The 12,693-nt window shown below is 51.4% G+C and overlaps 1 protein-coding gene across 7 annotated transcripts in view; it reads left to right on the forward strand.

Annotated features, from left to right (window-relative positions):
- LOC147238470 (nuclear factor 1 B-type-like) overlaps positions 1-12,693 on the forward strand; it is a 59,223-nt gene that overhangs the window by 25,998 nt on the left and 20,532 nt on the right. For all 7 annotated transcript variants that reach the window (XM_086197298.1, XM_086197301.1, XM_086197302.1 and 4 more), the window contains exon 3: positions 12,156-12,212. In XM_086197298.1, coding sequence (XP_086053424.1) covers positions 12,156-12,212 — 57 coding nt within the window. The remainder of the gene's footprint in view (positions 1-12,155; positions 12,213-12,693) is intronic.

The following is a 12,693-nucleotide window of genomic DNA, read 5'->3' on the forward strand; positions in this document are numbered from 1 at the left end:
AGACTCTGTTCACATTGGTGTGAGAACAGAGTGAAATGTTCCTGGACCTTTGCTGGTCTTGTCTGTGTCAGGAACAGATCAACAGAAGTGCAAGTGCTCTGGCTGATTAGTTGGGGAAAAAAAGGATGCAAGTATGTCATTTGTTAGGAGGCATGAAATGGTGGGTGAGTTTAATAGAAGATCATTTTAAAGGGTTTGGGTGTTCAGGGTTACCGCTCCTCCATGACGGTTCAGAGATGAACTGGGAGTGAAAGAACTCTGAGTTCCGCAGCTGCTAGAAGTTCCAATGGGTGTGAGCCGTAATCGCATGCGCATCCCCCCCCCCCCCCCGCCGCCGCCCAGCTCCCGCGCACATGTGGGCTCCTGTCACATCAGCACAACTGACAGTTCTACAGCGATATGACACGTAAAACTCAGGATGTGGCGGTTAGTGCAGGGACGGTGCTACGGGTCAAGTCTGAGGACAAAACTCCTCAAAAATAAATGCATCTGAGGACTCTGTTCTAGATAAATAACAATGTTGAACTGGCGTCTTCGGGACTACTTCACGCCGTACAGGTTCAAATGTTAACAGGACCCAACCTGCTGAAGGCAGTGAAAAACTCCCGTAGCAAACCTGATCAATGCGTTCGTCAGCAGCGTGATATTCCTTTCAGCGTTCGCCGCCTGCTCGGCATCCGGAGTCTGAGAGAGATGAGCTGGCAGCTCGAGCGTCTGTCGGTGCCACTGTGGGTGAGCGGTTGCAGTGAACAAGGGAACCGAGTCACAGCTTTCTATCGTTTGTGGCTTGTAGCTCAACAATGATCCTTCCAGAAACATGAAACATAAAAGTACCAGCCCTGCTGTGTGTTCCTTCCTGAGCTGAACCGGGGCAGAGCTGCATTAACCCCTGTCATCTCCCCTCCTGCAGCCTGTACCCCAGCACTGCCTGCCCTCCAACCCACCGTGGATCTCAGTGAATGAACTTTTGGCATCCCAGATAAAGTGAAAACAACATGCTTGGATGAGTGGAAAACAAGGGCTGTGGGAGCTGGCTGTGAGGCCGGTGTAAAGGCCCCTGTGGCGTGGCCCTGACTGGACAAATCCTTGCAGGCTGAGGAAATGGAGGAAGGAGTGCGAGGAGGGTTTACGGGCTGGTGGGAGGCGTTCGGGTTAAAGAGAATAGCGGCAAAAGGGGAATTCCTGTTCCTGAACTGAGAAGCAATGGAAAAAATGACTGCTAGATCTCACTCATGCCGCCCAATGTCAAAACAGCCGAGTGCTGCCGTCATCTGTGCAAATATTTCGAGAGATTATGGTTTGGGAGCCTCGTGGGAAAGACTGTAGCTGCGCAGCGAGAACAGCCCGTCTTAAACATGCCCAACTTTATAAGAGCAAGAATGTAATCACAAAACCACAATATTCAAGATGCCTGAAAACAAACAGAAACCCGCCAGGTGAGGCCTGATGACATATGTCTTTGTTCTGTGTGTCATGGTAGCATTTTGGCAACAACCCAGAAATAATTTCGAAACAAAGGCCCCTTACATTCTCGTCCTAAATAGCTGGGGAGGGCCCGGCCTGCCGCGCTTGATGACACAGCATGCATGCATGGCTGCCGCACACCTTCGCTTCATACCGTGTTGGATACGACCACGGAACTCTACGCAGAGCCGCTGTGGTGCGCGTAGCGATCAGCTCCTCGTGTAATGTGTGGTAACCCGGCGCTCTTCTCTCGGTGGCGCGCTCTGCTGTGACATTGGTTATGACTTTCAAACACCAGAATCTGAAATTAATTTAGCGCCTCTCGTCTTCCCACTGTAAACTGGTGCTGTGCAGCCAAACCACATGTTGTTATTGCTGCAGTGGCGGCGGGGGGTGGGGGGTGGGGGGGCAGCAGGCCCTAGCAGCACACAGCAGATCTGCTGCCTGTGTTTCTGCCAGGAATGTGGGAAAGAGCTCCCTCTCTCGCTCCCTCCCCCCAGGCTCTCAGGATCTTGCCTAGATGCACTTCAGTGTGATCTATAAACCCTGTGCTCGTGGTGGCCAGTGAACATGCTGGGGAAGCTCAGAGATCAGACCAGTGCTCCCAGTCCTGATGATCTAGATCGTTCTCCTGGTAAACGGTAGACGGTAAATAGACTCCATTTTATATCGCGCTTTTCTACCTTAGCGGCACTCAAAGCTCTTCACAGCGTCGTCTCATTCACCCGTTCACACTCACTCACTGGTGGTGGAGCAAGGCACCAACCTGCTCATCAGGGGTCCAGTATCTTGCTCAAGGACACTTGGACATGGTCACCGGGGTCGAGGATCGAACCAGCGACCCTTTGGTTGCTAGACGGCCACTCTACCCCTGAGCCACGCGGCCCGCCAGCCTGGTGAGTGCCAGGCTGTGGACTCGACTGGGTCTTTGGATATCTGTTCTGGAATTGTTCACGTTGGACCGATGACCACAAAGAGCAGCCATGGTTCGGACCGGTTGGCAGTTTTTCTGCAGACGCTGGGACGGTCCACCAGAGCTCCACGGTGTCTGGACCACTGCCAGCGCTCTGACCTTGTGGCGGGCACCGCCGCTTCCCTCCCCTGAATTATGTGAGAACACGTTTTATGATGCCTTACTGCACTGAATCTGACGATGTGAGCTGACAAATGAGCGCCGACCCAACACGTTGATTCCTCCGGTACCACAGGACAACAGCAAGCTGGGCTTGGTTCTGTAGCTCCATAATCCTGGCTCTCTGTCCCCTGTCTGTCTGTCCCTCTGTCTCTCTCCCCCTCCCTCTGTCTCTCTCTCTCCCCCTCCAACCCGTCTTGCCCCGTAGCCTCAATCCCCTCGGATGTTTTGATTCAGACCAGCTTTGACTGGCGGCCTCTGAAATCCCCGTCTCAGAGCTCATTAACAGAGAAGGAGGGGTTTTACTGGCCATGCGGCCTGCAGCCTGCTTTTTAACCACCAACTTTCAATCTATGGAGTCGGGACGTCCTACCTGAAGTCATTACTGCTCTGCTGGACGTCTGAAGAGGTGTGGGCGTTATTAGAACCGCCACTGTTAAAGCTACACCTCACCAGAGGGTACCGTTGCACACGTGTTACACAAATCATGTCGAATCTGAAAATACTTTCAGGTTACTGTTAGTTTTGCCACAGTACTGTAATAGTACTTGTTTTCTCTGGGAACGGCTACTCAACATCACACCTGGTATGAAAGTAGAAGTCCAACATTTGAAGTTGTCTGAAGTTCAGTGTCTGAAGAAGTTTCCATTCTCAAAAACAAAACCTGCAGCATTTTTATCAGGAACATTTTGAAAACACAAAATCTTTATAAATCAAAGCAGAAGTTGGATGAGAGCGTCGTCCCTGCTGGTGCGCAGACACGCGATGCATTTCGGAGGAACAGCTCGGGAGAATGCTGACGCAGCATCGCAGGAGCCGAAAATACTAAAGAGCAGGGCTGTAAGATTCAAGTTTATTTGCACCTGCAGCTTCATTCCCTTCTAGCCCAGCAAAAATAAACTGTCTCCACATCTGTTTGCAATGCCAGTCGTCTGTTTTTATGCTTGTAATGACACATTAAACTCTGTGGTTGATTCCACCTTACGTCCTGTTCCAGGGGAGCAGTGCCAGCAGAATCATCTGACTGAGTGCGCGCTTTGTTTTCTTTGTCTGGTTTGGGCCAAGATCTGGTCTTAGATGTGGTGGCATTCTATGATCGGATAATTCCTCTTACGTCCCATTTTAAGGTGTGTGTGTGTGTGTGTGTGTATATACGCGTGTGTGTTTGTGTGCATTTACCGCCAATTGCTTGGCAGAGCTCAGAGAGTGCAAACAGTGGCAATGGGTGGCAGGGCTCATTGGTGGCCTCTCGCCCAGCTGGAGGGGAGCCATGCTGCCCTGGGAGGGAGCACCCAGCCGCCCTGCTGCTCCCGCCAGTGGGAACTCCTCTTGGCTACGGCCTGACGCCATCATGAGTGCTGACAATCACTGACACATCACTGGCACAGGCTTCACAACCACACACACACACACACACAGTGTTGCATGGTCTTGAGTCTAAAGGAAGATGTTGAAATTCTAGTTGAACAAACGTGTCTTGAGATTTTTCCCACTTCTGGTCTGAATCCCATCAGGAGTTTGGAGTGACGTTGAATCAGACGCAGGTTCCTTGTGTGGCCGCTCTCGGGTCGAGAAGCTGCTGCTCCCGCGCGTCTCTGCTGGCGTCTCTGCTCAGCTCGGACCAAGTTGAGTGTGTCAGAGGAGTTTCAGTCTCCAAACACATTTCTGAGCTGCGTCTATGTGAGGAGGTTGAAAGGAAGTTGGCGGCTAAAGCTGGTTAAGCCTCACTAGTATCACAACTGGGCTGTCCCTGAACTATGATCTGTGAGCCAACTTGCCTCTCTTGGGAGAGTCGGGAATTTCCCACACCCCTAAACACCCCCACCCCCCGTCTCTCATTCCCCCTGTGCCCCCCCGAACAGTCGAGACGTGCAGGTTTGAACCCTCCCTCTGTGTTTCTGGCCTCCCATGCCCATTGCCACTCAAGCAGCAGGGGTCCGGTGCATTTGTCTCATAATTATCCGACTGGGTGGGGGGGTTCTGAAGATGAAAGAGGCGAATCACAGAGCTCCTCTGTCAAAGGTCTGTCTGCCTGGCTGGGGGGTTTTGGATCTATCTCCCTTGTCCTCTCTCCTCCTTCGCTCATCCACTGCCCGCCCCGCCACCTCTCCTCCGGCACAGTCTTACTTCTCCAGGAATGCCTCCTCGGAGCGGAGCTGCCGACAGTGAACGCTCGTGCACGGCCCCCCCCCCCCCCCTTCACCCGCCCCCCCGCTGGTTCATTCACAACTACAAAACTGCAGAAATACCCCCCACCCTCACATCCTGAAAGACTTCAGACTCCATTTTTTTCTCTCCCCCTTCACATGCTCTGCCCACCAACCCATCAGCGAGCCGCCCACCTCACCCCCTCACCCCCCATACCTCATCCGCCTCCTCTTTTCTCCTCTCCCCGCCACCACCTCTCTCCTTCTTCTCCTCTTAACTACTGGCCAGGAGTTAATGGACTGTTTTGGCTAGTCTCCAGACGGTGAGTGTCACCTCATTAGCCTATAGCGGCTCGCTCCCAGACTGCTCCGTGTGTGTGTGTGTGTGTGTGTGTGTGTGTGTGTGTGTAGGAGGAGGACTACAACAACGGAATGTCATTGGTCATTGGTCTGTCTACCCCCAACCCTCCCGTCACACACCCCTTACCCTCTCCCTTCCCCTTCCCACCACTACAATGAATGAGAAAACACGCATGCATAATTAAATCTATAGTCTCGTCCTCACTCCAACCCCCCCTCCTCTGCGGTTGTGCATTTAAAAAAAAAAAAAAAAAACCTTCCTGCTTGGAAGTTTGCCATGACGGAAAAAAGTGGTGTCTTCAGACCCGGGAGATGTAGCCAACCTTCCACCCTCGTATGGACCCATTCTCTTTCACCCGGCCTGCTGAATGGTGGGGTGGCAACAGCGGGCGAATGTAAATGCCACCCAGTCCTGCCAGTCAATTACGCCACAACAAAGCTAATTGTTTGCTGAGGTTGGCCATTGATGGTCCCATTGTTTCCACACAGATGCAAACTTCTTGTTTCTCACAGGCCGGACATCAACGCGTGAACGATGAGACCACACGTTCAGAAAACCCCAGCCATGTCGCTGCTCTGTCCACCGCCTGGATTCAGCTTGAGTCATGTGGTCACTGTTTGTAGTTTGTCCACCAAAGATGGCTCTGACACAACAGCTGAGAGCCGTGAAGGCTCGCGAACGGAAGCCGAGCCCAGCAGAGAACGTACGCTTGGTTTCCCAATAAAATCCAAATTATTGATGATAAAAGTTCCTTCAGCGAAATCTGATCAAGAGTGGAACAACAAATCAAGGGGTGAGACAAGCGGGGGGGGGGGGGCTGGGGGGGCGGGGGCTGGAGGCTCCTTCTTCACCGCACAGATGAGCCACTGTGTCGTGTTGTGTCGTTTGCAGCTCTGCAGCTGACTGCGTCACACATGTACTGATCAGCTCGCCACGGGACACTGTGTGTGTGTGCGTGTGCGTGTGTGTGTGTGCGCGCGTGTGTGTCTCGTCCCTGTTTGCATGCATGGCGGCGTGTGTGAAGTCAGTGTGTGTGTCCCTGTAGTGTGGCTTCATGACCGGAGGCTCAGGCGTGTTTTTGCATCTGTTTGAATGCGCGTTTGATAAATAACCACACACAAAGAAAAACCAAGTCCTGGGACATATTCACCCGTTCATCGTCTCATCTCATCGCTGACGTGTAAATACTTGTCCTGACTTCCCTTCTCAAGTCCTTTACTTCAGCCGCTTGCTACCTTGCGCCTCTCCTGCTCTCCTTTCAGCGTCGGGTTCTGCTTCTTCAGCGCTTGTCTGTCTCCTGTCAACAGCGTGAAATCACACAAACCTGTCAATGGTCTGTTCACTGCTGCGCTTTGCCTCCAGTCTAATTCAGACGGTTGGGTTCTAACTTTAATCCCAGAAATGAAAAAGGTCTGAAAGTAGAACACGGATGGGTTAACCATCAGCCGCATCGGTGGTTTGTGGCTGTTCGTCTCTTTGTGCCTGCCAGGTCTTCCTTCTCCTCTCCTGGTCCGGCTAATGATCCATCAGGCCTTTCAGCCCCTTGTTCCAGACCCACTCACCACTGAATGCTCGCCCTCCCTGTCCAAACTGTTTGGTGACCTCAATGAGGAGCCTGTTGTCCTGCCGGCTGTTGTTAAAATGCTCTTTTCTGTTCCCTGAGAGTTTATGGAGGAGAAGGCTTTAGCATGCCCTGATAGCAAGCAAACACTCGGATCAACAGAGGTGAGCGTGGATGCGCCATGCAGGCTGCTGGCTGGTGTGGTATCGATTCACGCCGAAGCAGGCGGCGGGCGCCAGGCTCCTCACGCAGCCGCCTGTTTACATCCCAGGATGTAACGACATTCATAAGAGGCCAAGCTTCCTGCTGGTTCAAGCGCCGGGGCAGACGACACTCGCTGGAGAGTCTGCAGTGTGACGGCAAAACTGACAGGGCAATGAACGAAAGACTCAGCCGGTAAATACGAACCAAGCTGAAGCGTGATCCAGGTCTCTCACACACACACACACACACACACACACACACACACACACACACACACACACACACACACACACACACACACACACACACACACACACACATTATATCACTTCCAAAGGTGACTGGAATCCCACTTGATTTCATAAGTCAGGAAACTCTGAGACAGTTCTGCTGTGTGTGTGTGTGTGTGTGTGTGTGTGTGTGTGTGTGAGAGAGAGAGAGACGGATCCTCAACAACAACCATCCATGGAGAGGTTGTCACTCAGACTGTGGATCTGCTGTTGAAATAAAGATATCAATTATAACATCTTAGTTTGGCTTTTTATCCTCAACTTTTATTGAAGGCAAACTTTGGAGGTGTCAGTTTATTTGTTTCCTCATTTGTCCTCAGATTCTGGATGGATTCAGTTTTTTTTGAAGATGAAAAAATCAAGAAAAACAGAATTGTTGGGGGCCTCCCCTCTTGAGCGCTCCGGTGTCATCGGGAGCTCCCGTTTCACGTGTTGTGGTGATTACATGTTAATTGATTTGTGTGTGAATGAACTGAACTTTCCAATTTCAGGTTAAATTGAATCAAAGCAAAGACCGAATTCATTTCACAAGAACAAGAACTGTGTTACAGAAATGACAATTATAACCCAAAATATAATCATCATCAGTTTTGAATAAGTAGTCCAGCAGCCCCCACCACGCGCACTCACACGCGCACTCACACACACAAACACACAGGTAAAAACAACGCCACATTAAGATGGCGGCATGTTTGGCTGCTGTGTCTTTCAGCGTCTGTATCACCGTCCTTTCGGCGGGGTCAGGTGCCAGCAGAGAGCCGTGAGTGTGTGTGTGTGTGTGGGGGGGGGGGCAGCAGGGTGGGGTGAGGGGCATCGCCAGTTGGCAGGCTGGCACACAATGGCTGGCACGATAAGATCCTCCCTCTTCTGCGGGCAGATTTCCTCGCCCATATCTTTTGTTTGGCTTGTTTGGGTTGCAGCTCATCCCGATAAAGGCCACTTTGTTTAGACAACAAAGCGCGAGGGAGGGAGAGATGGGGGTATTAAAAAGGCGGCAAAGAGGGAAGAGTGCCAACACAGATGGAAAGATTATAAGAGAAAAGTGAAAGAAAGGAGGAAATTTGATAAAAGATATAGTGTGTACTCTTGAGCGGATCAGCCGATTTCGCTACTCTGACTTGTAGATGTACACAGAGGCGAGAATGAAAAGACACAATGGAGGAAGGATAGTGTTGCAGCAGATAGACAGATACTGAGGAGCTGCAGGAAGAAAGAAAGGGATTTGAAGAAGAGAGCAGGTTCTGCTGGCGGTTGGAAGCCAGCCCGAGCAGCGTGAGGTCATCGACGAAGCTGTGAATGATCGAAACCAGGAGCAGAGGAGGACACGGGACAAAGTACACACACACACACACACACACACACGCTACATACCGCCACATGTACAGTCATTTATGCATACTGTCAAGACTTGCATGACCTTGTGCTACACACACACACACACACACACATTTGGGCTTTGCATTTGCACGGAAGGAGCAACTGGAGTCTCCTGCAGTGGGACAGGAAAGAAAAGCGGGAGGACACTGAGCAGAGAGTCTGTTCGGCCACATCAAATATTTACTCAGGAGCAGCTGTATTGTCGAAACATTACGCATCAGAGCCGCACTGGAATTAGGGTGATATTTTCTGCCCCTCTCCCTCTCACTGTTTCCCTACTTCTCTGGGAGTCCACCCCTCTCCCCCTCCCCTCCCCTCCCCTCCCCTCGCCTCCCCTGGCTGCTGAAATGCGTCTTGGCTCGGGACCCATGCCTCTGGCAGCCAGAGTGCTATACATGTGCACAGAACCCCGCTCGGCATAAAATGGCTGCCAGGCAGGCTTCTCCTCCTGAAATGTCGACAGCGGTATGCATCTGCAGGGTGTGCGTGTTGCGCGTGCGTGTGTGCTGTTTTTTTGTGCAGGATATCTGTACGTGTCTGCAAGTGTTTGCGGGTTAGGATCGTGCACCGCTGCTGCCAGAAAAAAAGAAAGTTTCCCCAAACTATGTGGCTAATTTAACCCACACTGTGTGTGTACGTGCATGTGTGTTCCACAATTTAGTGGGAACAAAATGGGTATGATGCCAAGAAATGAGCGGGTGGGTTCGGCAGAGTGTGTGAGTGTTTCAGTGATTATAAAATCCAGGCGAGTAACACACTTGGGCGTGGAGAAACCTCACAAGCACTGAGAAACTTTCTGGCCCAGCCAGATTTCTGTTGCCATTCCCCCTAATTGCCCTAATTGTTCCATCGGAATGATAAATATCCCACTGGACAAGAAGGTGTAAGAAGTTGTGGACACATCCAAATGCCCACCAGCCCCCTCTGCTACTTTTCCCTCTGGCTTTTTTTGCTGAGTAAAAGGAGATAATCTGATTCATACGTGGTGCTGTTTTTTTCACTTCCTTCTCGAAGCGGTTTGTTTATTTAAACAAGTGGCAGGAACGGAGGGTGCCAAGAAATGTTGTTTTTGGAAAAGGGCCGTGCGTATATGCGTTTAATGTGCGCGTGCGTGCGTGCGTGTGTGTGTGTCTGTCTGGTCCTGTGATCAAGCCCTGCCAACCTCCAGGGCAAAGCCCAGCCCCCTCGACCACAACTGTTTATTTACAGGTTACACGACTGTTTATTTGAAGACTATCGGATTGGCCAGGCTTCTGCGCAGCCACAGTTCAGAAGCATCCAGCAGGCCTCGGGCTCCCATTATACCACTGCTATTTCTACTCAGCTGCAGTCTTTAAAAATTCAATAAATCAGAGTTTTAGAGCTGCTCTTTTTAGATACCTGTTGAACACTGAAAGTCAGTCCAAGTCCGTCAGAGAGGCAGCAGTGTGATCACTCTGGATGAAGAGGCAGAAGGAACCTGGCCTCCCTGGGTCAAAGGTAGAATGCGAAGCAACGGAGGGGGAGGGGTCTGTTCTGCGGTGCAGGGCAGCAGATGCGCCATATGCTTGCATCCCACCTTGAGTCATCCAGGTGGTGGGTCCTGGTGCTGCGGTGGGGCCTCCTGCTGGAAGATGCTGCCTGAATCTCTAATTGCCACCACCATCTGCTCTTTGTGTTGCTGCTCAGTCCCAGAAACAAGCCCGACCACACCGCTCTGATCCCGTCGAACCCATCGATGCTCCTCTCCCGCTCGCACCTTCCTGCTCCCCCTCCCCCGCCTCCTCTCTCCTGTCTCCTTGAACCCCCCCCCCCCCCCTCGGCCGGCTGGTTCTTCCCCTCTCAGCAGTTCTGTGGGAGCTAACATCGAGTTGGCAGTTGTAACTAGACTGATGGATGACTCTGGAAGTGGGGGGGGGGGGGGAGACAAGGAGACAAGGCCATTGAGCTCCCTGCAATCACTTTATGGACATGTGCTGTGCCAGTGTGAGTGTGAGTGTGAGTGTGTGTGTGTGTGAGAAACAGTAAATTGAACATGTCCCGACTGCACCATCACGTTCGAACTGCAGTGGTTAAAAGGCATTGAATCTACAAGCGTTTTTATGATCAATAAGTGCTTCCTGCCTCCAGCGTCTCAGACTTTAATATCTTCCTGCCTTTATTTCATATTTCGTACATTTGACATATTTCCACTTTTTGGTGCTTTTGTTAAAAACTGTGATATTTAAAGACCTTGAATCTTTTGGTGCCATTTTGGAGAGAAACAAGCAGAAGTCAGGAACAAGGGAAGTGACTGCGGCCTCTCAGCTTCAGACATCAAGTCCTCAGACGCTGCGTGTGTGGAGGTTTAACAGAGATCCCCTGAAGCCGACGTGATTAGAAAACACACGTCCAGCTTAGGCTTTTACATCTTTAGGAAGCACAACAGAGATATATGGTAGGACCATAACTTGCACGTTTCCTGTACATTTTTAGGGTCAAGCACACTGAAAGAGGGATTTTCTGCCCAACGTATGGTCCTTTCCCTCCCTACTTTGTCATTGTTGAGCTTCGGCCAAGAACATTCTGTTTTTGCAGTGCTGTTTAATAGTCAAATTTAGGAGAGGGAGACCGAGAGAGAGGGAGAGAGACAGAGAGAGAACAAGAAGGAGATAAATCTTTCAACCTCTTTCTCTGCTCTCCCTCTCTCTTTCTCTCTCTGTAACTCTGGGAGCTGCTGCAGGAAGAGGGGTGTTGTTATAAGGCGAGGGTATCTGAGTTCACTGTCTCTTGTCTCAGCGCTCTCCCGATGGATGAAAGTCTCCCCGCTGCTTCTGGCCGGGCCCTCTCCGTCTCGGGGCGCACGCGGGCCCAGGCCGGCTCCTTACGGGTCCAGGCGGACGCTGCCAGACTGGCACTGTTGCTGCCTGCTCGGCCGCTTCGCTGTGTTTTCTTCCTCACACACTCACACTGGCAGGGGTCAGACTGTTGTACAGATTACTGTTGCACAACTTTGTGTGTGCGTGACGTACAAGGAAAAAGGCCCGTCAGCCGGTACAGGAAGTGCTGGGTATGATGATGCTCCGAGCGAGGCTCTGAGCTGAACCGCGTCAGTTTATACCGAAGCCTGCGCCCTGTAGCTGGTGGAAAGAATTCCACTCATGTTTCCTTGCATTTCCCCGCCCCTCCTCCGCTTGGTTTTGTTCTGTACTCGTACCTTGCACAGCAGGACCGAACACACTCAGTAACCCCCCCCCCCGACATTCCCTCCGCCCCCTTTGAAAAATTACCCGCAGGTCGGCCAGTAAGAACTTCGAGGCTACCCTGTGTCAGACACAGCATTTGCCTGAGTTTGCTCTGCCATTAATGATCATGCTTTTCAAACACAACTGTCTTGTGTCATGGACGGAGGGAATGTGCCTCTTGACGGGAGATAAGGAAGCATTCAGGCACCCAGGAGGACAGACCTGGTGCTGAACGCTCCCGGTCTTGTCGACGGTTTGAGGCCGAATGTCTGCTCGTTAAAATAAAAGCTCATCTGTCGTGAAGTTGTCTTTGCTGGGAGTTCTGGATAGCGAGGAGAGCGCAGCGTTAGTAGGATGGTATGTTGTTTTCTGGCTGTACTAACCCGCCACTCCCCCTTCTGTTTCTGTGTCTGCAGACTCGCAGCAGTCAGGAAGTCCCAGTAACAATGAGCCAGGCAAGAACCCTCTTCCAGGTATGTGGAGTACCAGTCATCCCCTGTCATCGCTCTGTTCTTCCTTCCTCCGCCACTCTTCTGCTCCCAACTTTTTCAAACATCTAAACATCAACAAAACAGGGTCTGCTGAGCTCAATCCCATTTGTTTAACGGTAATAAAGAGGACACACCTGGTGTACAGATAATGGAGCCCCGAGTCGTTATTCCACAAGCTGACAGTCACGAGCTGAGGCCATAGTTTTTAACTTTGCGTGGACTGTGCAGGAATAAAATTTGATTGGTTCATAAAATGTGAATAGTCTTGATCCCAGTGGCAACATCAAACACGGCGTGAGAGACGGAGGGGGGAGGCGGCTGTAGGAGCAGAGTCGCGTGTTCCTTCCCTGGACCGACCCGTGCTGTGTCGTCACAATGCTGCAATGACTGAGAGGTGGAATTACTTTTCTCCTCAAGAGCTGGTTCTGCTGATACACGTGCCAAGGCAAACACGCTGGTGAGC

Source organism: Aulostomus chinensis, chromosome 24 (assembly GCF_037954235.1).
Source record: "Aulostomus chinensis isolate RoL2024-O1b breed Wild chromosome 24, RoL_Achi_v1.0, whole genome shotgun sequence".
NCBI lineage: Eukaryota > Metazoa > Chordata > Actinopteri > Syngnathiformes > Aulostomidae > Aulostomus > Aulostomus chinensis.